The sequence below is a fragment of the Anolis carolinensis genome, chromosome 5, assembly GCF_035594765.1.
Source record: "Anolis carolinensis isolate JA03-04 chromosome 5, rAnoCar3.1.pri, whole genome shotgun sequence".
Lineage (NCBI taxonomy): Eukaryota > Metazoa > Chordata > Lepidosauria > Squamata > Dactyloidae > Anolis > Anolis carolinensis.
Window position 1 is genome coordinate 53201712 of NC_085845.1, and position 24618 is coordinate 53226329.

Sequence of the window (24618 nt, forward strand, 5' to 3'; positions counted from 1 at the left end):
TTCCACACAGCTGTATAAAATTCACACTGAACTGGATTGTGTGGTAGTGTGGACACAGATAACCCAGTTCAAAGCAGATATTATGGATTATCTGCCTTGATGTTCTGGGATATAGGGCTTTGTGGAAGGGCTCTCACACATCTGTATGAAATCCCTTCCACACAGCCATATAACCCAAAATATCAAGGCAGAAAATCCCACAATATCTGCTTTGAACTGAGTCCACACTGCCATATATCCCAGTTCAAAGAAGATATTGTGGGATTTTATTCAGCTGTGTGGTAGGGCCCCCAGTTCAAAGCAGATACTGTGGGATTTTCTGCCTTGATATTCTGGGTTATGTGGCTGTGTGGGTTATCTGAGACCACACTGCTATATAACTCAGTTCAGAGCAGAGAATGTGGGATTTTATTCATCTTGTGGAAGGGGCCGAAGGAGGCAAGAGCGGGGCGGGCCCTTGAGGCGGCGGGCTCCTCCTCCTCCTCCTCGCCTCTCTCGGCTTCTTTCTCCTTTCTCTCTCCCTCCGCCGCCTCACCATGGTGGCAGCGGCACAAAGCCTGGGCCGAGAGGGCGGGAGGCCGCGCCTGCCTTGAGCGGAGGGCCCAGCCGACGGTCCCGCATTACCTTCCCCTTTCTTCGCGCCTCCTTTCCTCTCACGAGCAGAGAAGGCAGCGCAGCGGCGGCGGCCCCTCTCCCGCCCTGCCTGCCGCCCGAGGGGATGCGGCGGCGGCGGAGGGGGAAGCGCGGAGAAGGCGGCGACACGGAGGCGGAGCTGGGAAGCAGCGCGGCCCGGCCGAGTGGCGGCGACACTGAGGCGGAGGGAGAGCGGCCCTGAGGGGGAAGGAAGGAGGAGCAGGAGCCGCAGCAGGAGCACCACCAGCGCCCCCTCCCCTCCCCGCTTCCCCCCTCCCTCCCTCGCTCGTGGGCCAGAGAGAGGCCGGCGCCTCAGAGAGGGCCCCGCGGAGGGCGAGATGGCGTCCTACGTGGATAACAACTTCCGCCAAGCGGTCATGAAGAACCCGGCCGAGAGGAGCCCCCAGGTAGGGCGCAGACAGAGGAGAGACCCTCCCCTATTTCCATTTCCTTCTCCTCTGTTGTTCCTCAGGACTTACCTCACCCCCTTAACCCTCACCCCATTGCAACAGAATGTATTTCCCTCTTCATCTCCTCCCCTATCTCTTCCACTCTGCCTCCCTCATTAGTGTCTCATGCCTTTTCGCCTCCACTGCTGTACTTCCCTGTCTGTCCCTCATGGATGTGTCTGCCTTCAATGCCTGCACTTCCCTGTCTCTTCTTAACCTTAAATGATAATTTAAGTATCACTAATCCATACCTCACAACTTCTGAGGATGCCTGCCATAGATGTGGGCGAAACGTCAGGAGATAATACTTCTGGAACATGGCCACACAGCCCGAAAGACATACAACAACCATATCACTAATGTCTCTGTCTCTGTCTCTCTCTCTCTCTCTCTCTCTCTCTCTCTCTCTCTGGATACAACCATATTCCCCCATATCAGTATACATTATTTTTAATCTCCAATTTTCTACTAATACTGCGTACTACTACTACTCTCTTCTAAACCCTAACTCAGTATTATTTATGCATTTTTTTACTTCTGTATCTTAATGATATTAATAAGAATATCTCCAGTTTTCTACTTCTCTCTCTCTTCTGGCCCCCAATCTCAGTATTATTTGTGCATTTTGGATTCAGTACTTCTGTATCTTTATGACATTACTAATAATACAATCTCCAGTTTTCTACTTCTCTCTCTCTTCTAGCCCCAATCTCAGTATTATTTGTGCATTTTTTTGCCTTCAGCATTTCCTTATCTTAATAATAATAAGTCTTCCACTATATGATAGTATCATTTATCTAGTACTTCAGTACTTTTGTATCTTAATAATAATAATATCTCCAGTTTTCTACCTCTCTCTCTTCTAAACCCCCTATCTCAGTATTGTTTATGCATTTTTCCTTCAGCACTTCTGTATTTTAATAATAATATTAATACATATGCCTTCCACTGTATGATAGTATCATACAGTATCTATTTTTGTCTTCAGGACTTCTCTCTCTTCTGCCATATCCCCCATATCTGTATAATTTGTTTTTGTCTCCAGGACTGTACTTTCATCTCTCTTACTCCCTATTTAATATGATTTAGATATGTATATCTTCAGTACCTCACTATCTGCTGTATTCTCTCCCCCTCCCCCCATTCAGTATAATTTATTTTTGCTTCAGTACAGTACTTCCCTGTCTCTTCTCACCCCTCCATTTCAGGAACATTTGCCTATTTTGGTCTTTCTTATTAACCTACTGTATTCCCCCCATAATGGCATATATTATTTTTATCTCCAGTTTTCTACTTCTCTCTCACTTCTACCCCCATTTCAGTATTATTTATGTATTTTTGCCTTCGGTACTTCTGTATCTTTTCTACTGCACCCCGCATTTCAGTATCATTTATTTCTGCCTTTAGTACTGTACTGCCCTATTTCGTCTTACCCTCCCCCCAGTGTGATATCATTTATCTATTTTTGTCTTCAATGCTAACCTAGCATACTGTAATCTCCATATCACAATAATGTATTTTTATTTTCAGTATTTTGTTGTATTTCTTCTACCTCATTTCAGTGTAATTCATCTATCTTTGTCTTCAGTACTTCTCCATCTCTTCTACCCTCATTCCAATAAGATTTGTGTATTTTCATCTTCATTACTTCCCTATCTTTTCTACCCTCCCCCACCCTTTGAGTATCATTTATCTATCTTTGTCTTCAGTACTTCTCTCTCTTCTACTATATCCTCCATATCTTCAGTACTGTACTTTATCTCTTCTACCTCATTTCAGTGTAATTTGTCTTATTTTTGTTTTCAGTACTTCTGTACCTCTTAACACCCCCCCCTCCATTTCAGCATAATTTATCTTTTTTCACCTTCAGTACTTCCCTATCTCTTTAACCCTTCCCCCCTCCAATTTCAGTATCATTTATCTATTTTTGTCTATGTCCAAAGAAGAGACCTCCTGGCCTATATAGAGAGGGTCCTTCCCTTTTTCAGAATGGGTTCCCAGGGGTCCTTGATTCCAGTAGCCTATCAAAAATGCTTTGATTCAGATGGCCCATAAAATGCTTTCACAGCCACATCCATGCTGGCACAATCCACTGTGGGAGGGCTCTTCTTTATGTCATTTTGGAAAATGTTACATCTTCATTGTGGTGGGGAATGTGAGCCTGCCAGGAGGGTAGAGGGAAGATTTGAATATTGCAGGATTTTATTGAAAAGGACAAACATAGTTAAAATGAAATTGCCTTCTCAAAAAGTGTGCATACTTGCAGACAAACCACAACTTGGCTAATTTTGTTCCCTCCTCCTGTCTATATGCATGGGTACATGAGCTAATCTGTTTTCAAATGTCTTTAATCATTTTTCTCCTTATGAGAAGGAAAGCTGTTCATTCATTCACAGTCAGCAGCACTTATTTTCCCTACCCCCATCTCCACCAGCATCGTAAGCCATAGAAGGAAGATGGGTGCTTAATTTAGTTTTGACCCTCTCCTATTTCTAAGTTTGAATTGAGCATTCATTTCAGCAGGCAGACAGATTCATATATAGCTAATTTTGTGGGGTGTTCGTTTGGTTTGTTAGAATGCCTTCCCTCCCCAGTTTATATTCTGGATTTCTGTGAAAATTTTTAATTTTGGTAAGGTAAACAGAAATGTTTGGGGTGCACTGCCTTCCACATTTTTTTAAAAATATTGTTGTGTTGGGTTTCTTTGTTTTCTGGGAGATGGTAGTGTACTAAATCATAGTCTCTTTTGCATATTTTACTTCAGCTGTCCACTTGCCTTTCATTCTTTCTGGAAAGATAATGTTTCAATGAATACACATTTACCATACTTGATGTATTTGTTTTACTGCTCACTGCTGTTTAGAATTTTCCACTGCCTACTTTAAATAGATAGTTAAACTCAATTTCTGCTCTTCTCTTGCTGTTTTTGCCATTTTCTATCATTCCACAACACATAGTGGCATTTCTGGCAAGTGCATGTTGCTCAGAAGTGGAAAGAAAATTCTTACATAATTGAATAAATATTTTTATCCACCTGTACACTTTATTTCTGCCCTGCTTCTGTGGAATGTCATGAGTTGGCCCAGTGTCTTTGTTGGATTATTAGCATTTAGCAAACAGGATCTGAAGTGGAAGAAGATGCTCGGAGAATACATTTTTACAGGATAACCCTTTTAAGGTTGCGTTAAGCTGAGCAGATTCCCTCTGCTTTCAAATAGTGACTACAGGGGTTATTACTGCCAATCGTTTAAAGATAAATAAGCTTTTTACTGATCCCTCTATGAAGACTTAGCTCAATAGCTAATGCTTCATGGAGTTACTTTACTTCTTTGAGTTAGTGCCATCTGTCTTGTTTTCTAAAGGGCTTGTATTGCTGTCTTCAAATTCCGCATGTTATTTTAACAATGTTTAATTGTTGTATGTGTCAGTAATATTGGACCCTTTCCAACAATAATGTTAAAGTAATAATGTCAAATTAATTGACTAAAGATTGTTCATCCTGAAGTCCTTGCCTACTGATAACGTTATTTAGAGTAGCTTTCATTTTCAATGGACTTACGGTATGCATAATGGGCTTCAAAGTGAAAAAAACCACAGGTATCTGCTTTTAAAAATAACCCTGGCCTTTAGAATTTTGCTTTAAGACTTATTGTTTTTGTGTTCTTCTTTGACCCTCCTGCAACAATATTTACTATATTACTTAGAAGGAGATAAAGGGGCACAGTTCTGCTTCCCGGGATTCTTTTTGTTAATGTGTAGTTTGGCCTAGAGCAAACTGCATTTTAAGTACTTGTTTTATGACTTGCATATGAGAATAAGAAAAAACCAAAGACTTGACTTGTCAGCTGGACAATCACAAAAAGATTGACCAACTAAATTTGAGCATCTCCCATCATGTCCATCAGGGTAGCTAAGCCATTAGAAACAAAATACGTTCTGCCAAAAAAAGTGAAGTGCTAAACTTTACTGTTGTGTGCCAGGTTTTTTTAATGCATAAATGACGCAGTGAAGAAATTTAACTTCATTGCAGAGATGGGACCAATACAAAAAAACAGTGCAGAATCCTGAATCCAGAATGCTATGGCTGCATTAGCACTGCAAATATGAAGTATCTGCAGACTAAAGACACTCTAGCATTATACTTTGAAAGTAACTTTCAGTTAGTGATGCCAAAGTTGGTTCTTAATTGTAAAACACTAAAATAGGATTGCAGGAAATGTACTTGGTTATCACTACTACAAACCTTTGGGTCTGCAAATGGGTTTTGTATTGTTTATTGGAGGTCATTAATTTTATAATATATTTTGTAGCTCTGTGATTTTTGTTGTTTTTGCCAGTCTTTAATGTTTTCTTGCATAGCTTCAGAGTTGTCCAGGGCATCTTTCTTTTAAATCTGTACTGTCCCAATAAGTATATTAATGAATATAAATATTTAATGATGACCTCAGGGAACTAAGCTTTTGCTTGGCTTGTTTTTGTACATTCACTTGAGTGGTTATTTTATAAATAAATGTTCAAGTTAGATTTTTCTGGAAATCTAAGTATTTTGCTTTCAGTTAATAATTTATATCCTCCCTCCAAAGTATCTTGGAGGTTACGTTGACTGCATTTCTACTTCTGCAACTGATATGGGTGAGCAGTCCTAACCTTTGTACCACTGCAAAATGACCAAAGTAAAGGAAAAAGTGAGAAGGAAAGGGGCTTTCCCCCTAAATGTTGGTGTATGAATTTTCTAAAATTTCTAGTTGCAATATTGTAAGCTTTGCAGAAGATATTTTTTTAAAAAAATCATTATTGTAATATTGCAAATTTCTGTGCCTTCACTGTATGTTCTGTGAAGCAATCGATACTGCAGGATTGATTGAATCATCTTTCTTGTGTTCATGTGAGTGGCATAACAGTGGTAATAGTAGGCCTTTGTATACCTTCTGTATCCACCAAGTCATCCTTTTTTCCTCATGCACTAAATGGAGGTGGAATTCTCAATGGAATGTGGAAGGTTTACACAGGCATGTAATGGCCCAATACACAGCTTGTGCACATATGGTTGGGTATAAGAGGGCTTTATCTAGTATTTGGGAATTCCCTTTGGGTGGGTGTTTCATCTGAAGTGGATTACAGGCTGTAGTGTAAATGCACAAAGTGAATCAAAGCAATGGATACATAAGCTTAAACACACATATGTAATAATTCATAATGACAGCTATTTCATGTAATAGATGTGAAGATCAGGGTCACAGACCTATCCCCACAAACTGATGTGGCACTAAATTCCACTTAACCCAGCAGGAGATTTGGAGCACGTCTACACTGTAGAATTAATGCAGTTTGACACCATGGCTCAGTACTTTGGAATCATGGGAGTTGTAGTTCCGTGAGGCAACATAAAACTACTGGCAGGGATTTCTGGGAGTCGTAGGCCAAGACACCTGGGGACTCACAGGTTGAGAACCACTGGTGTAGAGGCACCCGTGGTTTGCGTAGACAATACGAGATGAGCTGTTAAAAATATTTAGTCAGTTTATTTTACTTTGAAAAAGTAGACTATCTGGTTTCTAAAGTTGAATTAGGGTTTTGACTATGAACAGGATGTGAAATAAATTGTTGACTAATATGATTTATATTAATGGGCAACCCCTTTAGTATCCTGAATGTTCTAGGTTAGTCTGGAAAAACCTGAAGACAGAATTGAAATCTAAAATTCCTATGGTTAGGAAGTATGTGTCACTGTTGTATAAACAAATACTATCTCATGTAATCATTTCTGTTCTTTCATTCATCAAAATGCTGCATTTGAAGTTTGCTCATACTGCTCTCAAAAACCAAATGTAATGATGCTTATATTGTACATAAGCATGGCTCCTTGTCAGTAAGTTGCACTTCGTTCAGTAGAGCATGATTTCAGATATATGTGCTTGCTTGTTTATTCATTGGTTCTAATAATCTGCCCTTTAGGGTATTTTAGAACAACCAATAGCAGCCATGTGTTAAAAGTAGAAATCCAAGTAGATTCCTTTTGTAATGCCAATTCTTGCATAGGCTGAGGGGGAAGAAAGACTAATGCAGCAGATGGGCGTTGCTTCTTTGGCACATACCCCTGATTAGTGCTTGTCACCAATTGAGATAATTTAGTAATATTTAAATTATCCTGGTTTCTTAAACAAACTGAGTTAGTATACATTTTTGCAAGATAGTATGTATTCAGTAACAATTTAAGTGAACATGATGCACTAATCTTGACCTTACTTCACTTTATTTTTGGATATAAACTGTGAAATTAATGTAGACTGGTGAGATCACATCACAGGGAGAATGTGCCCTGGAAATTCAGCTTTTTGCCAGCTGCTCTTGTTTCTCATAGTTTTGTCCTTGATAAAAGTAACTGTTTAAAGACCTCTTAATATATTTGAACAGTTAGACTGAGGATGGCATCAATTCCTTTGTGAATTCAGTTTGGGGGAAAACCTCTGCTTTGTTATGACATAAACTCAGTATATGTTGAACTTGCAGAATTAAAATGCCTTTCATGCTAGAAACTCCTAATTGGCATAAATGTTCAAGCTTTGAGTAGTTCTCAGGGTTTTGGAACAGTGCTTCCTTTGTTTCATCTGCTACAGCACACCTGCTTACTCCAGCCTTGTCAATAGGAGAAAAAAAGATGAAGAATTTCAGTTTGCAGGGGGTATCTTGGTTTTTAGGTATGCATAAATGTGTGTCACACATGAGTGCCAAAATAAAATGTGCTGTTGATAAAGGATCTGAATGACTGCTTTGTGATGTATGTCGTAAAACTGTGTGGATTCCAGTGAAAATCTTTCAGACTTTTGCATTTTGAATGGTAATATGTTAAGTGACAATTCTGACTTACTCATTTGGTATCTATTAGCAGAATATGAAACATAAAAAATAGTATACCATGCAAAACGGTAATTTGCTGGTTATAGTATTTTAAGGGTTGAATCTGTTGAATATTCCTTGTGGTTTTTGTTGATGTCTCTGTCCTGTTGCAGTGACTTTGAAACACTTCATTTATAGAAGTGATAATGAGAATTAATAAAGTAGATATAACAAATACAAGAAAAGAGGGAAGAAATAACTGCTGGTAAAATGAGATAATTAAATGGATTAATTAAACAGATGGGCTAATTTTGGGTTATACTGATTATCACTGTGTACTTTTAGTTATCTAGTTATCTCACTGAACTTTATTCTGCCAACGTTTAATCTATTCAGCCAAAAATGGAAAAGAAAAGCTCAGGATCATACATTTTGGCAAATGGTAGATTTGTGTGAAGCCCAAAGGAGTGAATCGATGACAAATCGGATAGGATAGGATAGTCTTCCTATTGTTTTTCATTTCAAAGTAATATTTTTGAGTGAATTAAGGTACATAAGAAAAAGATTGTATCTGTTTCCTCCTACTACTACTTTTCTTTTTCTTCCTCTTCAGAATGCCAGTCAACCCTGTTACAATTTTATTGCTTTTACTGTATACACATGTACATAATATGAACCAAACAAACATCATTTCATTTGCCCTAAAGCTCAGTTTCCACAAACTCTTATGAGAAACCTATAGCAATGAAAATAATAAAAGAAAATAAGAAAAGAAAGAAAAATGAAACAGAAATGAAGCCAGTCCAGGACATTGACTTGCTAACCATCCCTTAAACAAGTCAAATGCTCGGTGAGTTATTAGTTGTTGTGCTCTCTCAAGTAATTTCTGTCTTATGGAGACCCTAAAGTAATGAGTGTTTTAAAAATATATTTTGGCAAGATGTTTTCAAAAGGTGGGTCTTCTTTTGAGGATGAGAGAGAATGACTTGCCAAGGTCACCCAGTTACCCAGTCCAAAGTGCAAATTCTTTCTGTCTATTCCTACAGTTTTGATGCACATTTTTCATATAGTTAAGAGCTGGAAGGTATACATTATTTAGTCAATATCACATGTTACTTTGTTCACTGCTAGAAGCAAACACCAATCAAATGTTCAAGCTATTTTTGCATATAGGGTGTTGGGATACTTCATAATATCCACAGGACGAATTGTTCTGTGGAAATAAAAAAACTGGAAAGCAGCATATTGACTGCACATATTTTCTTTTGGCTGTTGCAGAGGAACACTGCTTTGTGATGCATGCAAGTGATACATTCTGTGATGTCTTATGTAGCCCTCAGTGTGTTAGATAGCCCCTATTGCTTTCTTCTGAATCAACTAGATGTGTCATTACCCTTCAACCCACCTTCTAGTTCATTTTTTAGAAGTTTATGAGGGATTTGAAATTTTGTCTAGTTTCAGACAAAAGTAGCACTGAAAGAAGTAAAGAATCAGAATGATGGTTATATTTTGTGTTTGCTGGAGTTCTAGAAAATGGAGTAGAGGTCAGTAGTGGAACATGAATAAGACAAACTTCATACAGTGGTAAAAAGCTGGTGTTGGTGCTTGTGGCCAGGCAGAATAGGAATCTCTATGAAAATAAAAGTAAAAGCAAGGGATTGTAGTGTTTTTATTGTTTTCAGTAATGGTGACTATAATCACTAGGTTAAGATATCTTGACTTTGAAAAAAATCTAAACTTTCCAGTTCTCTTCTCAGTAGAACCTGGGAATTTCTGCATCCTTCAGTTCCAGTCTGTGGTGATATTTCTGTATCCAATCATTTTTTTTTCATCAATACATAATTTTTACTCTGCAGCCTGTTGTTCTTTGGTCTGTTCAAGCATTAACAGAATCTTGGGAGTCTGTCTTGTGTCGCTGATTCTAGACATGTGGTCTAGTATAGTAAGAGTTGGGATAGGGAAATGGTTGCCTGAGGCTCAAAGAGCAAATTGCCACTTCTGGAGCGTTGTGTGAGCTACAAACCCACAAAAAATCAGCCACAGAAAACAGAAGCTGGAAGTCACTTCAGGTTTATTTTTTTGCTGCACAGCAATTTATTTTGGAGCATTCTGGGACTGGGATGTTTGGGGGACAAAATGTTTCCTTTACGTTCTCTTCAATTGCTTGTTCCTGGTTAGAGTCTATAATTTGTGAGATGTATCCTTGTTTACCAAGCTTGAAAGCTCCATACATGATCTTTAGGTCATGTAGTAGGGATGTTGTTAGTGATTGTGTGCAGCATGACCTCAGTGATACTGCCATGTGTGTGGCATAGTGTAGTCTGAGGTAACAAATTCTTAAGATGTTTTTTTTAAAGTAAAATAGAGACACTAATAAATGAGCTTAACATTTTCTAGTTCTACTTATTGAGTATCTGTTATGGCTATAGAAGATATGCTTTGAAAAGCTACAATTGTTATGCTTAACTTAGACAGGACTGTGACTTGGATATTTGTGAGTAAACAGTCTGTCCTCTGTTTATTTTTCTGCATGTATTAGTAGAAAATTAGAAGTTCCAACTCCTAGTATATGGACACTTTTAGTTTTTGATTTTATCCACAAGTTTCAAAACAGTTTTCTGGAAATCAGAAATACAAAGTTTTAACCTCCCTCATTTAATATCAAGGGAATGAGGGCATCTGAACCTGTGGGTTGTCACAGCTTGTTATCCATGATTTATGACAGAGATGCTTCCAACATGAACTAAAAAATAACACACCAGGAGCTGGTCCCTTGCACTTTTAGAACAATGGGGAAAATTGTGTAGAGCTCTTTTCTTACAGTTAAGTGTCATGATATTATAGGTACTGTTTTCCAATTCACTCTATGTAGAATTTTGTATAAATTTGTGATGACTCATGGGCCTTGTAGTCCTGTTCCTAGTCCTATTGTGGCAGACGAAGAGGAAAACATGGGATTTCCGCCGGTTCAGCCAGAGCCGGAGCCTCTCCACCTGGAGGATGTTTGTCCTCAAGAATTCAGCCAAACAGGCCTTGGGCAGAACTCCCCCCCGTTTCCCCGGAGGGACAATTATAATAGAGATAGAGGAGTCAGAGAGGCTAATCGCTGGAGCCTGAGAATCGCTGCCAAACAACTAGCTGATTAGGTCTGCTTCCCTTGGGAAATTCTAAGGAGTCATGCATCTGGACAGAGTTGGGTTTTGCTTCTCGTTCTCTAGGGAAAGTGTTCTGTTGGCGGGAAAACGAGACCCAATATAGGTGCTTGTCGCAAGGGGAACTTTGCGGAGTCAATTGATCAGCTTGAGGAGAGAGATCGTGTGTGGACTTCGTAACCCCAGTTCCTTGCTTCCCGGATCAAGTTTCAAGCCTGCCTTGTTTCACGTTTTGCCACGGACCTTGTTTCATGCTTCATGTTTGCCTCGTTTCAAGTCTTTGATCTAGCCAATAATCAAGTTTATTTTCCAGCCTTGTTGTCAAGCTACATTGGACTTTAAAGACTCTGTCATTTCCCCACACTATTGCTTGGCAAAGTGTGTGTTTCGGTCAAGTGGATTAAAACTTTGAACTCTAATATCTTATATTGGACAATACATTTCTGGACTATATTTGACCTCATCTGAAAGGTCTGCTTCTGAACTATATTCTTCACTTGTTTTTATTGACTTTATATATTTCTTTAATAAAGATATTAGATAGATTCTGGCCTCTGTGTAAGGTTATTGGTGCTCTGCAGCCTGGGTCCTGACAAAATTGTGCACTGAAATTATTTGTGACTGTGATCACAGGCAGTCCCTGAGTTACAAACATCCAGCTTACAAACAACTCATAGTTAAGAAAAGGGGCAAGACAACAAGAAGTTAAGAAGCATCTACCCCTAGAAAGGGGAATTCACTCCTGAAAGCGTTATCATGGAGAAAAGATGTCTCCACTGAGGCTCTATCACCAATCCTTGTTTCCAAAACAAGCCAAAATGTTCAAAATCTAATTCTCACGGGGACAGAAGGTGTGGTGAAATCTTCTGAACAAGGGCACAGACAGTAAAAGAAACACAACAGGGGTATTAACCCTTCCCTGTGCTATCCAAAATGCATGCACGCGCAGACACATCCTGGAGTTACACTTTAAAAATGTACCTCTTTCGATTTACATACAAGTTCAACTTAACCAACCTACAGAACCTATCTTGTTTATAACTTGGGGACTGCCTGTATAGTGTTGAAGGAGCTAAAGTCAGAATGTCATGGTATGACCTAAGTGGTATCTCTGAATGTTCATCTTTATATATCTTAGGGTGCATCTACATTGTAGAATTAATGTAGTTTGACATGACTACCTGCTATGACACCATGCTATGGAATCCTGAAAATTGTAGTTTTACAAGATCTTTAGCCTTCTCTACCAAGCTACAAATCCTATGATTCCATAGCATTGAGCCATGGCAAAGTAGTGTGGAGCTGCATTAATTCTACAATTTAGATGCACCCTTAGTTTTTTTCTTGGGAAGGTTGCGTATTTTACAATTGCTCCATGAATATATCAGAACCATAAAGAGTTTTGGGGGTTTTTTTTGCATCTGGAGTGTAGATAAGCATGTCTTTATTTTGTTGCTTTTCAGCATTTGTCCTTTTACTGGTTGTCTTGGTTGGTAGCTAACTTTTGAGGAACTTGTAGTCAGTTTAGGCTGTTTTGCCACTATGCAGCAAATTCCTCTGCCTCTTAAAGTTTTCAAAATACTTATCAATGAGTGGATATAGCTATGAGGCTTCTTATGTTTGGTGGACACACGTCTGAGGCTTGTTTTGTACGTCATCAGCTGGAACTGACCTTGTGCTATCTTTAGATAGTAATTTGGTTGTCTCATCAGTTAAATATGAAGGGGATGTGAAGAATGAAATGCATGCATTCTGAGGTGTGTGTATTGCTCATTAGTGACCGACATCCAAAGAATGCATCTACTGTTGAAGGAGGAAGGAAATGTAATTTGTGGTAACTTCAATCAAGCCAGAATAGTTATTATTAATACATTTCTTTACAGTCTATGAGTTAGAACTGTTTCCAGGTATTTTATAAAGACATAATAATACACTGAAGCAGTGGTTCTCAAGGTTTTCCCCATGTGACCTCATTTATATCTATATGCAGGCATTGTACCCCTCTGCTTGTCATAGTACAGTTGGCCTACTGCTTTTGTGTGTGTTAAGAGTTCAGGATGCCCAACAAAATAGGGGAAAATGAATACTTCTAGTGTGCAGCTGTGTGCAAATTTGGGAAGGGAGAGAGAGAAGGGAATGGGATGAGGGGATGTGAAAAGAGTGGAAAACTGGGAGCAGGGGTAGCAGAAGAGAAAATGCTCTTTTTTACTTTTCGTTCTTCAGCCTGCTTCAGATTTCTAGTGCCTATTTGCCATCATGAGGGGGCTTTTGGAGAAAAAGAAGGAGCCCCAAGCTTGCCTGAAAGGATGGTTGCATTAGCCATCTTCTTGACTCTCTATTTATCTTCCATTGATCATCTACCACTTGCAAAGCTTCTCTCCTTCCATGATGCAGCTCATATGCAATCACAGCCATATTCAAGGGCACAATAGCTGTGTGTGCCATCTTCATGTTTTCAACAGAAAAAAAGGGGAAAGAAGGGAAAGAGGAAGTTTTCTTTCTCCCTCCTGTTCTTCTGACAACTCCGCTTTCTTTCCCCTAGTATTTTCTGTTTTATTGTAACAGAACTTGTTACTTCCTCCTTTTGCAGCTAGCACAGGTGATTGAGAGAGATCCAAGAGCTATTTGTAGTTTTTCCAATGTTGCATGAATCCTGTGCTCCTAACCCAAGAGAATCTTAAGATCCGACTATAACAATTTAATGTCTAAAAAGTTTCTTAAGCCTCACCCTAGAAATTGAGAACCACTGTTTGCTTCCATTTTAGAGAGGATTCCAGCATGGGATTCTGCTGGTGCAACACTGCAATCCAATAGAAATGGGAGGATGGTGATAACCCGTTTCCACTCCCATGCATCGGAAAGGCTGTTTAAAGCTAAAATATTTCTGTGCTTCTTTCTTTTCTATTAACAAGGTTAGCAAAGTTATTAGCACTGCTTGACTATGAAACAAAAAGTGGGTGCTAGAAATAATATCATACGAAAGCTTACTGGCACAACCAGGGGATCACAATCAGATAGAGTGAAGACATCTGCCCTTGCGCTTTGCTACTCTGCTGCTGAATACGCATGCCCAGTGTGGAATACATCTCACCACGTTAAAACATCTTAATGAGATGTGCCGCATTATCACAAGGATATCTACACCCAACATTGCGGGAGAAATTATACTGTTAAACCGGTATTGCACCACTGGATATTCGCCGGGAAGTAGCAGCCAGCAATTAAAGGATCCAGGTATTGACATCCCCGGCCCATCCTCTGTTCAAATATCAGCCAGCATGTCAACGACTTAAATCAAGAAACAGCTTCTTAAGATCTACAGAAATACTCGCAAGAACACCTCAGCAAATGAGAGTCCAAAAAGTGGCAGATAAAAACCCGGAACCTCAATCAGTGGCTCATACCGGATGATAAACTCCCTCCTGGGCTCACAGAAGACTGGGCAACTTGGAAGGCGCTGAACAGACTGCTCTCTAGTACCACGAGATGTGGAGCCAACCTTAAGAAATGGGGCTGCAAAGTGGAGTCCACTACATGCGAGTGCGGAGAAGAGCAAGCCACAGAGCACTTACTACAATGTAGCTTGAGCCCTGCCACATGCACAGTGGAGGACCTTCTTAAAGCGACACCAGAGGCACTTGAAGTGACAAGCTTCTGGTCAAGTTTTTAACTGTGGGTTTTTTTTATACATTATAGCTGTATTCTCATTTGCTTCTGATATGATAAATAAATACTAAAGTTAGTACTTTCTCTTTTATTGTGACCAGAACCTGTTATTTCCTCCTTTGGCAGGCAGCACCAGGTATTTGAGCACAACGTTTAAACCCACTCATACATAAGTTGAGTGCACTCTCATGGGGACCTTTTGTTCTATCGTTGGATTGCAAATCACTTTCAGTATTTTTTTTTACCTTACAATCTTACAAATAGAACTCTTGATTAATATCTGTAGAGAAATTGTGGTGATAATATATCTTATATGTGTGTAACTTTTGACTAGTGGACAAAAACATAACTGAATTTTTTGAAAAGCAATAGATTTCAGTGTGTGGTAATAGCTTTTGGAGACAAGTTTGGGTGAAGGGATTCATGTATAACAGTTATGATTATTTAAACATTGGGCCATATTTTAATATGCCACTGTAGGAGGTGACTGAGCATCTACAATAACCTTATAGTAGCACCATAGCTAGGGGACCTTTATATGCTGAGAAATTCAATGTGGTAGTGTAGAAAGTGATGACTTCCATGTAAGTGGGGCAATTAATCTGTTCCAGGTTTTCATTTGAACTTTAAATCAGTGATTCGTGTCATGGGCGCCTTCCATAAAAATAGATGCAGCGCCTTGGATACTTGCAGTAAAATCTGGAATGGATTCACAGACTCTCTGAGATGGAGACTATTGGCTGCAGAATTCTACATCTTTATTAGAATGTCAATACTGAATGATTATTAATCTCTTACATTTTTGTTCTGCTAGTACTGCAACTCAGGGCAGTGTACAGATTGGCTCCTTCTCTTATCTCTGCATCACTAAAATGAGAGATGGGAAGATAGTCATACTCAGTGAATTTTATATCTGAGTGCAGATCTAGTCCATAGTTGCATTCCATCACACAATGATTATCAAACTAATTTGATGAAAAATTCTTTTTGGGAAATATTGCTTCCATTATACACTGTGTGAAATGAAAGTTCTTATGTGGCGAGCATAGATAGTTTTAAACACATAATAGATAATCAACAGTCTGTACTACATATAGCAATGGATAATGATGGTGAAGCATGTAAAGATTATCTGGTGGATATTTTGGACCAATATTTAATGTAGAATAGTATAATAGATTCCATACTTTAAAATATGCAAGTAAAAGACAGAATTAAAATAGCTCCAAATATATGTGAAAACAAATTATAAAGGTGCTACTACTAAGACCCCTTCTACACTGCTATATAAAATCCAGATTGTCTACTTTGAACTGGATTATATGACAGTGTTGACTCATATAATCCAGTTCAAAGCAAATAATGTAGATTATCTGCTTTGATAATCTGGGTTATATGACAGTGTAGAAGGGGCCTAAGAGACCTAGGATTTTTGAATAAAAGTAAAGTGATCAAAGTGATGGAAAGCGACATATTAAAAAGAATTAGGTAGTTGATGTCAGGAAGAAAATATATTTAATGTGATATATTAAATGGGACAACTTGGGTTGTAGTATAAATTGAGGTAAGAGTAGAGTAGTCAAGGTTAAAATTACTGTGGGAGTAAAATTGTGAATATTTGGATATGTATAAGCATCAGTTTTATGCTTGAGAATGTTTGAAAGCCTGGAGCTGGGCAGCAAGAAGAGGGGAAAAAACCCAAGAAATGACAGGAAAAGTGATAGAAACAGTCTGTTGCAAGAAGCTGCTGTCAAAAAGTCAATGAAGCACTGTAGTGCTGAGCTATCAATTTGAATCTTAATAGAGAATGTTTCCAGCTTTGCCATTACTTCTTTATAAACAAATGCTGGTAAACTGCATAATGTTTCTTCAAACATGTTGCTGCACTTTCCCTATTGACAAGGATCAGCACTGCTTACCAACCTCCTTAAAAAACCTATTTAAGTAGGTTGAGTGCTCCAAGCATTTTTCTAGCAATCTACATATCTATTGGGAAATCATTAAATCAAGGGATTGTATAACAGTTTCTGAATACAGAATTTCATTGAAAGAGGAATTAATGTCTTGTAATAACATTCCAGAAGTCTTAAGAGCTATCTGGTTTAGTAAATTACTGGCCAGTGATTATTGTGTATTTCAGGAATTGTATAGCTGCTATAATGTAGATTTATTACTAATTACTTTCTTGGGCTGAATGTTCAGCTCTGGGCGGAACTGCATTCTGTTTAAAACCGCGGCATTGTAATAGTGATAGCTTTACTTTAAATCTTGTAACAAAGGCCTTTATATTTACGAACTAATAATATTAGGCATGCACTGTGTTCATGAGATAAACACTGTTCCACTTGTACATTTTCTGTCCATAGATTATTTCTCTTGTTATTTATTTCTAGGCAGAGTTTTTTTTTGCAGGATAATTGCTAGCCTGATGACAAGGATAAAGAAACAGTATATAATAAAGCAGTTAAATATTTGAAAAATTGTGGAATACATATAGTCCCCTAGTTATAAACAAGGTAGGTTCTGTAGGTTTGTTCTTAAGTTTAAATTGTTTGTAAGTTGGAACAAGTACATTTTTAAGTGTGACTCCAGCCATTTTTTTTAAAAAAGCTTTGGATAGCATGGTGTTAGTTTTGCTATTTATGTCCCTGTTCAGAAGATTTCACCTTGCTTTCTGTCCCTGTGATAATTCGATTTTCTTAAAGTTTGACTCATTGTGGAAACAAGGATTGGTGATAAAGCTTCAGTGAAGACACCTTTTCGCAATGTTAACTCTTTCAGGAGTGAATTTCCCTTCCTAGGGTTACATTTATTTCACTTCCTGTTTTCTCATCCCAGTTCTTAACTATGAGTCATTTGTAAGTTGGATGTTTGTAACTTAGGGACTGCCTGTAACAACAGGTCTGTCATTCTGTGTGTGTCATGATGTGGAACATATCCTTGATGTGAAAGTAACTTTGGGAAGAATTCATTGGTGGCGATTGGAAATAACAGTTTCACTTCCTAATTCTAGAATCAAATTGGGGAGGGAGAAGCACTGCTATCTGTAATTCATAAATATTTGTTTCTATGATGAGAATATACAATTGCAGAACAAGTCTTACGATAATACAGTTATATTATTTAAGTATTCATATGACTTTCTACATATCCTATTCTTTATGGGTTGTGTTTATGGGTTGTGCTGTCATCAGAACTGTAGCTTTTACTTGCACTGAAGCTCAGTTTCATATTTCTTGGTGAAACAAGAGGTGTATAAAACTTTAAAAAGTGGATCAGTCGAATACTTTAATCACAGGTTGTTGTTGTTTTGAGTGCTCCTTTAGTATGTGTATGGCGCTTGTTTTTGCTCTCTGATAAAAAGGCCTGCAATATATCATTATTTCTATAACACTTTGTCCATATTATATTGGATTTGTAGGCTGCAGCCTCTAATGCTAGCAATTGGGGATGTGTGCAACGCCCAAAAACCATTCTGTTTTCATTTTTTTGGTTCCCCCCATTCAATTTTCTGGGAAATTCCTGAAATTGGGAGGGGGTGCCATTTTTGGTCTGGTAAGATTCAATCCATTGGCACCAATGGGGAAACCTTTTAAAGGCCTATTAGGATGAAACTTGCCTCACTTGTAGGTCACATTTGCGACTGCAAGCCTGCAAAGTTCCAAAACGTTTCACCAGTCTACTGATTTTTGGCAAATTTAAAAAAGTTTTTACTATAACATTTTTTTAAAAAAAACCACACAGGAGGGGTTCTGGAAATTGAAGTCCCAACCAATGTGTTCCACAAGAGGGGAGGAGAGTGGGCACAGTCAACCAGGCCACTGATTGGCTGAGAAATAAATGTGAGAAACACACAGAGAGAAATACCTCGACTCCCATCTTGCCTTGGGAGTGAGCACAGAGGCTTTTTCAGTACAGGCGTTGCACAAAGTGCTCCTGGGAAAGTGAGTTCCTGGCGGGGTTCTTTCTGGAGGAGAGGCTTGGGGAAGCCTTTCTCGCCTTTTTCTCTTTTTCTGGCCTTATTTGCCCCAAGCAGGCAGTCCGCCAGGGGAGGGGCCTTTAGGAAGGGATGGAGGAGGCTACTGGGGAAGAAAGAAGAGGCACTTCCACTGTCGGGCATCCGCTCTTGTTTGATTTGCAAGGCTGTCCACACACCGCAGTCTCCGCCTCAGGTAGAGTGCCACTTAGCCCCATCGCGCCCATTAGGTGAAAGATCTGGCTGCTTGTGATCCGTTCTGGTTAAGGCTTCGGCTGGATCCTGTCCTGTCTGATCCAGTTACTAGATCACCAAATTTTCCCGAATTGCCAAATGGAATCGTGCATACCCCTATTAACTATTATGATAACAAATGTCCATAAATGTTCTGATGCATCTACTAGGAAAAACTTCAGTTATTTTTCTTAACGCGTCTTGTTCATAGCATGTTAAATCGATCCATGATAATTTAGTCAAAACATTTTTATAATACTAAGGCTGATTATGAGTTCTAAGAGTAATAGATGAAATTTGAGTGTGTGAATCTCTTTCCCCCAATTTCTCATTTAAGTCTTATTTTCTACTAATTTATAACACAGGCCTATACACATATAGTCAGAAGTAAAAGGTTTTTTTTTAGCATACTAGTGTGTATTGACTTGCACCTCATTTTAAAACAGTAATGGTAGTGAAAAATGGTTTAAAGTTGCAGCCAAGAGTTTAAACAAAAGAATTAAAATTCCTATGAATGTTCCTAGACATAGTCATGTGTGATAGAACGGATTGAAAAGGCACTTTAAATTTCTTTGTTTTTCTGTAATGCTATGGGCAGAAAGTCAGCTTTAATTTCACAGTGGCAGAAGCTGATTAATCAATGTTTACTACTTCTATCTATTGTAAACAAGAGAAATAAAATGTTAGAATTGCATAAAAATTGATGCGATGCAAAATCACCAAAATAAATTTCCCCTTAATCAGCTCATCTTCACAGTTCACTTATTTTTAATACAGATAGCTGACCGATTTTCTTAGCTGCTTCTGCACATAACAGAATGACCAATGCTTGCTATCAGTAGAGATTTTCCAGTATGCTATACTGTCCTTACAATTAAAGTGGATATAAAGTACGATAGCAGTTTACTTCTAGATGAAGTGCATAATGGATAAACAGTAATTGTGATGCAGTAGAGGTTTGAACATTGAATTGCAACTGAAAGTGATAGTTCAAATCCCTGCTTTACTGTGCAAACCCACTGGGTCACCTTGGGCAAGTCACATTGTCTCAGCCTCAGATAAAACCAAAGGCAAATGGCATCTGGACAAATCTAGACTAGAAAAACGTTAGGGTCACTTTAGGGTCACCTTAAGTTGAAAACAACTTAAAGTCACACAACAGATTACAGTAATTTCTGAGTTTGACAAGAACATCTGGGCTGGACAAAAGCATGTGATGTTGGGTTCATGATTTAATGACCTCATTTGTGATTGTTGCAAGGTCTAGAAAAGCTTTGGAAAGGTTCCATAGAACCCAAATATTATTTTACAACTATGATGTCATCTTCTAATGACATATTTGCAATGACACAGAATTTGACAGCTTAGCTCCACTACACCCTCCTTTTAGTAAAATGGGAAAGCTCTGTGTGAATGTGATAAGTGACAAACAGAAAAAGACAAAAGCTGTGTTATGCAGAAAAAATAGTTTTGGGTTTATGTGTTGAATTGTGTTTCCTCTAATTTTACATTCACACAGAGGAAAGGGACAAAAATGTTGCGTGCCATTTTCTGGTAAAGTATGATGCAGTTATGCAGACATAATGTGTTCTGATGGTTATGAGATTATATTCATTCAGGGAAAGCCAAGTGTCTCCCGTTGCAGGCTGAAAATTGGAATTATGTCAGGGGAAAAAAATGTTCCACAATTCGAGAAATATATGTTTCCTTTTATTTTATGTAATTTTATAGTACGTTTATTTATTCCTAAACAATATGAGGCTCTACTTTATGTTTGTGTTTTCTAGCCCTAGTTTTTGGGAGAATACTTGATTCTGGAAGCACAAGCATTCTTGGATATGTGGTGCTTTTATATCGCACAATAGATTATGATGCTCATTGACATTAGAAAATACATTGCGACTTGTGCAATTAAAGTTTTTTTATTATTATTATTGTAGTCTGTGAGCCCTCACAGACTACAATAATAATAAAGGAAGGAGGAAAGCATAAAGACTTGTTATTTATTCTAGACATGAAAATATCTTGTACTTCCTTGTCAGGACCCAGGCTACAGAACACCAATAACCATGCGCAGAGGCCAGAATCTATCTAATATCTTTATTAAAGGAATATATAAAGTCAGTAAAAACAAGTGTAGAATATAGTTCAGGAGTAGACCTTTCAGGAAAGGTCAAATATAGTCCAGAAAAACAATGTCCAATATGTGATATTAAAGTCCAAAGTTATAATCCACTTCACCGAAACACACACTATTTGGCAAGCAATAGTGTGGGGAACTGTCCATAGTCTTTGAGGCTTAAGGTAAATCCGAAGGAAACTGGGAAACAAGGCTTGAATCTGAGTAGCAAGGTCCGTGGTTTAAAACGCAAGGCAAGGCAAGAATTGAGACTTGGCAAGAACAAACTTGAAGCAAGGCAAACATGAATCAAGAACTGAGTCCATAGAAGTCCATGGTACAAGGCTGGGCTGGAAACTTGATCCGGGATCTGGGAACTGGAGTACGAAGTCTACACACGATCTCACTCCTCAAGCCGACGAATTGACTCCGCAAGGATTCCTTTGCGGCCAAACACCTATATAGGATCTTGTTTTCCCGCCAAAGAACACTTTCTCTGGGGAACAAGAAACGAAACCTATACTGTGTCCAGATGCAGGACTCCTTAAACTTTCCCAAGGGAAACAGACTTAATCAACTAATTGTCTGGCAGCTATCCTGGCGCTCCGGCGAGTCGCCTCCCGAGCGCTTCTATCTTGATTATAATAAAGCCGGCGAGAAAATGGGGGAGATTTCTGCTCAAGGCTTGTTTGGCTGACTTCTTGTGGGCAAACATCCTGCAGCTGCAAGGGCTCCAAATCCGGCAGAAACGGTGGGAAACCCAAGTTTTCCTCTTCATCTGTCACAACAGTACTAGGAACGGGACTACATGGCCCATGAGTCATCACATTCCTAGAAATATTATGAAGACAATACTATGGCAAAGAATTGGGGGAGGTGTGTGGAGAAAGATGGAAAGGACTATTCCTAGTAATCTTGAGTGTAAGGCATTCTTCGAATGAACCGGAAATAAGTACAAAATGCAAGTACAGTAGAGTCTCACTTATCCAACACTCACTTATCCAACGTTCTGGATTATCCAATGCATTTTTGTAGTCAATGTTTTCAATATATCGTGATATTTTGGTGCTAAATTCATAAATACAGTAATTACTATATAGCATTACTGCGTATTGAACTACTTTTTCTGCCAAATTTGTTGTCTAACATGATGTTTTGGTGCTTTATTTGTAAAACCATAACCTAATTTGATGTTTAATAGGCTTTTCCTTAATGCCTCCTTATTATCCAACATATTCGCTTATCCAACATTCTGCCGGCCCGTTTATGTTTAATAAGTGAGACTCTACTGTATAGTTGGAGTTAAATCACTGATGGCATATTTTTGTTAAACCATACTGGATTTTTATAGATATTGCTTCAGCAGAATTCCAATTATATAAGAAGGCTTTGTCTAGGATGATTGCAAAACCAGTAACAAAATGGTTAAGTGATCATTTTTCTTTGTTAATTGAGATTGAAAAAAATATGTCCTTGTAGCAGCATTGAAACATGAACTGGAGATGTGTGCTTTAAAAACCACTTTAAAGACATGTTTCCTCACATCACTATGCTAATTTGATTCTTTAAAAAAATGGTAAATTGCTTTCCACTAGACAGTGTGGTGTACAGCATTTATCAAACCAGCAGGAGATCCATATATACTTGTGTATGTGTCAGGGGCAAGTTTGAGGGCCAGAATTACGATTTTTGCTTTGACTTGTGGATAAGTCAAGGAAAACCCCTAAGGGCATGTAGCACTCATATTTAGGAAAAGCTAAGGAGGAAAGGATCTGTTTAATTGAAGGGTTAAAGTAGGGTATGTGTAAATTACATTGTTGATTTTAAAATTTCTAGAGATAGAAATTTTAATTCCTCAAGTCATTATATATATCTGTATATAAATTGGATACACAAATGAGCAGCCCCTCCCCCCCCCCAAAAAAAAGAAAAGAAAAAAAAAGAGGAGAAGGGGAGAACAGCAAGGAAAGCAACCTGCTTCTATTAGGGATGCAGTGTGAAAGCAGTGACAAGAGACAGAGTCAGGTCTGGATTCTTTTCAACCCCCTGCCATGCAGCAAAATCACAATCAAAGCACCCCGACAGATGGCCATCCAGCCTCTGTATAAAAGGCTCCAAAGAAACTTCCATCACATTATGTGTTTTTATTTTGCAGTGCAAAAAATTGATTCGTGCTGCATGTGTAGTGATGCTCTTTGCTGTTTATTCAACTAAACTACTTTTTCATGGAGAATGCTGCTGTTCTTCAGGGCCATGTTGTTTTATTGAAGCTGGGGCAGAAATGTTCCCTTTAGCTGTATTTGACTAGAATGAAGGTAACTGCAACACACAAGTTCTCCTTGCTTATACTAATGTTTGTTTCATGTCTTTGCATTTGCTGGAACAGGAATGACATTTAGGAGGTCAAAAGTTCTTAAAACCTGACGTGGGAGGTCCATCCAAACATCAAGCTGTGGCATGGGCTTATTTTATCTTGCCTCCTCTACTATGGTTCACACATTTCTAAAGTGACTAGTTTGATCCAGAATTGTTCTGCTTGCCATGTAACACTAAGAAATAACTGATCCTGCTTCTTGACAGCTCTGATTTTTTCTGAACACCTTTTTCTCAGTGTTTTGTTTGTACTGCTGCTTACTACTGCAACATGTTTTATTTATGGTGTTTTTGCTCTGTTTCCATTTCCACAAAGGTAACTGGTTACCAGGAGGGTACAGTTCCCTTGTTTCAGCAGCTCACCCGCCTTTCTGTATGACTTGCAAAACTCTTGATCAGAAGAAAAAAGCCTTCTATCTCATACGTTGCTTCTATTTGTTCTTTTTAATTATTTGCTTTTAAATGCTCTTAATTTTATTGATACTGTACTTTTAATTATATATTTTTTTCTGTGATGTAAAACTTTGCTATATCTGTTTTCATTTTTTGAAATCCTCTTTGAGTCCCAGACAGAGAAAAAGTTGGAATAATATAATAATAGCAACAATAAAAAACAACTTTTAAGACACAGAAAGCATTAAACTAATATTCAAATATTCCTGCAGTTTTTATAATTTCCTGTTCATTCATTTATTTGATTTATATCTTTTGTCCCCAAAGAACTGCTGTATTACTGATAATGGTGATTACTGACAGTCTTAACTACAGTAGAGTCTCACTTATCCAACATAAACGGGCCAGCAGAACGTTGGATAAGCGAATATGTTGGATAATAAGGAGGGATTAAGGAAAAGCCTATTAAACATCAAATTAGGTTATGATTTTACAAATAAAGCACCAAAACATCATGTTATACAACAAATTTGACAGAAAAAGTAGTTCAATATGCAGTAATGCTATGTAGTACTTACTGTATTTACAAATTTAGCACCAAAATATCACGATGTACTGAAAACATTGACTACAAAGATGCGTTGGATAATCCAGAACGTTGGATGAGTGAGTGTTGGATAAGTGAGACTCTACTGTATGCTAAATAAAGTCATGCACTCCTGTCTTTCCAGCCTAAGAACTCCAGCTCTTCTTTTGACTTATAGCACCAGACAGATATTTATACTA

At 38.4% G+C, this 24618-nt stretch overlaps 1 protein-coding gene across 5 annotated transcripts in view; it reads left to right on the forward strand.

Moving 5' to 3' along the window:
• The first annotated feature begins 907 nt into the window (after positions 1-907).
• rapgef2 (Rap guanine nucleotide exchange factor 2) overlaps positions 908-24618 on the forward strand; it is a 229581-nt gene continuing 205870 nt past the window's right edge. For all 5 annotated transcript variants that reach the window (XM_062981227.1, XM_062981231.1, XM_062981229.1 and 2 more), the window contains exon 1: positions 908-1040. In XM_062981227.1, the coding sequence (XP_062837297.1) occupies positions 972-1040 (69 nt within the window). In that variant the 5' untranslated portion in view covers positions 908-971. The remainder of the gene's footprint in view (positions 1041-24618) is intronic.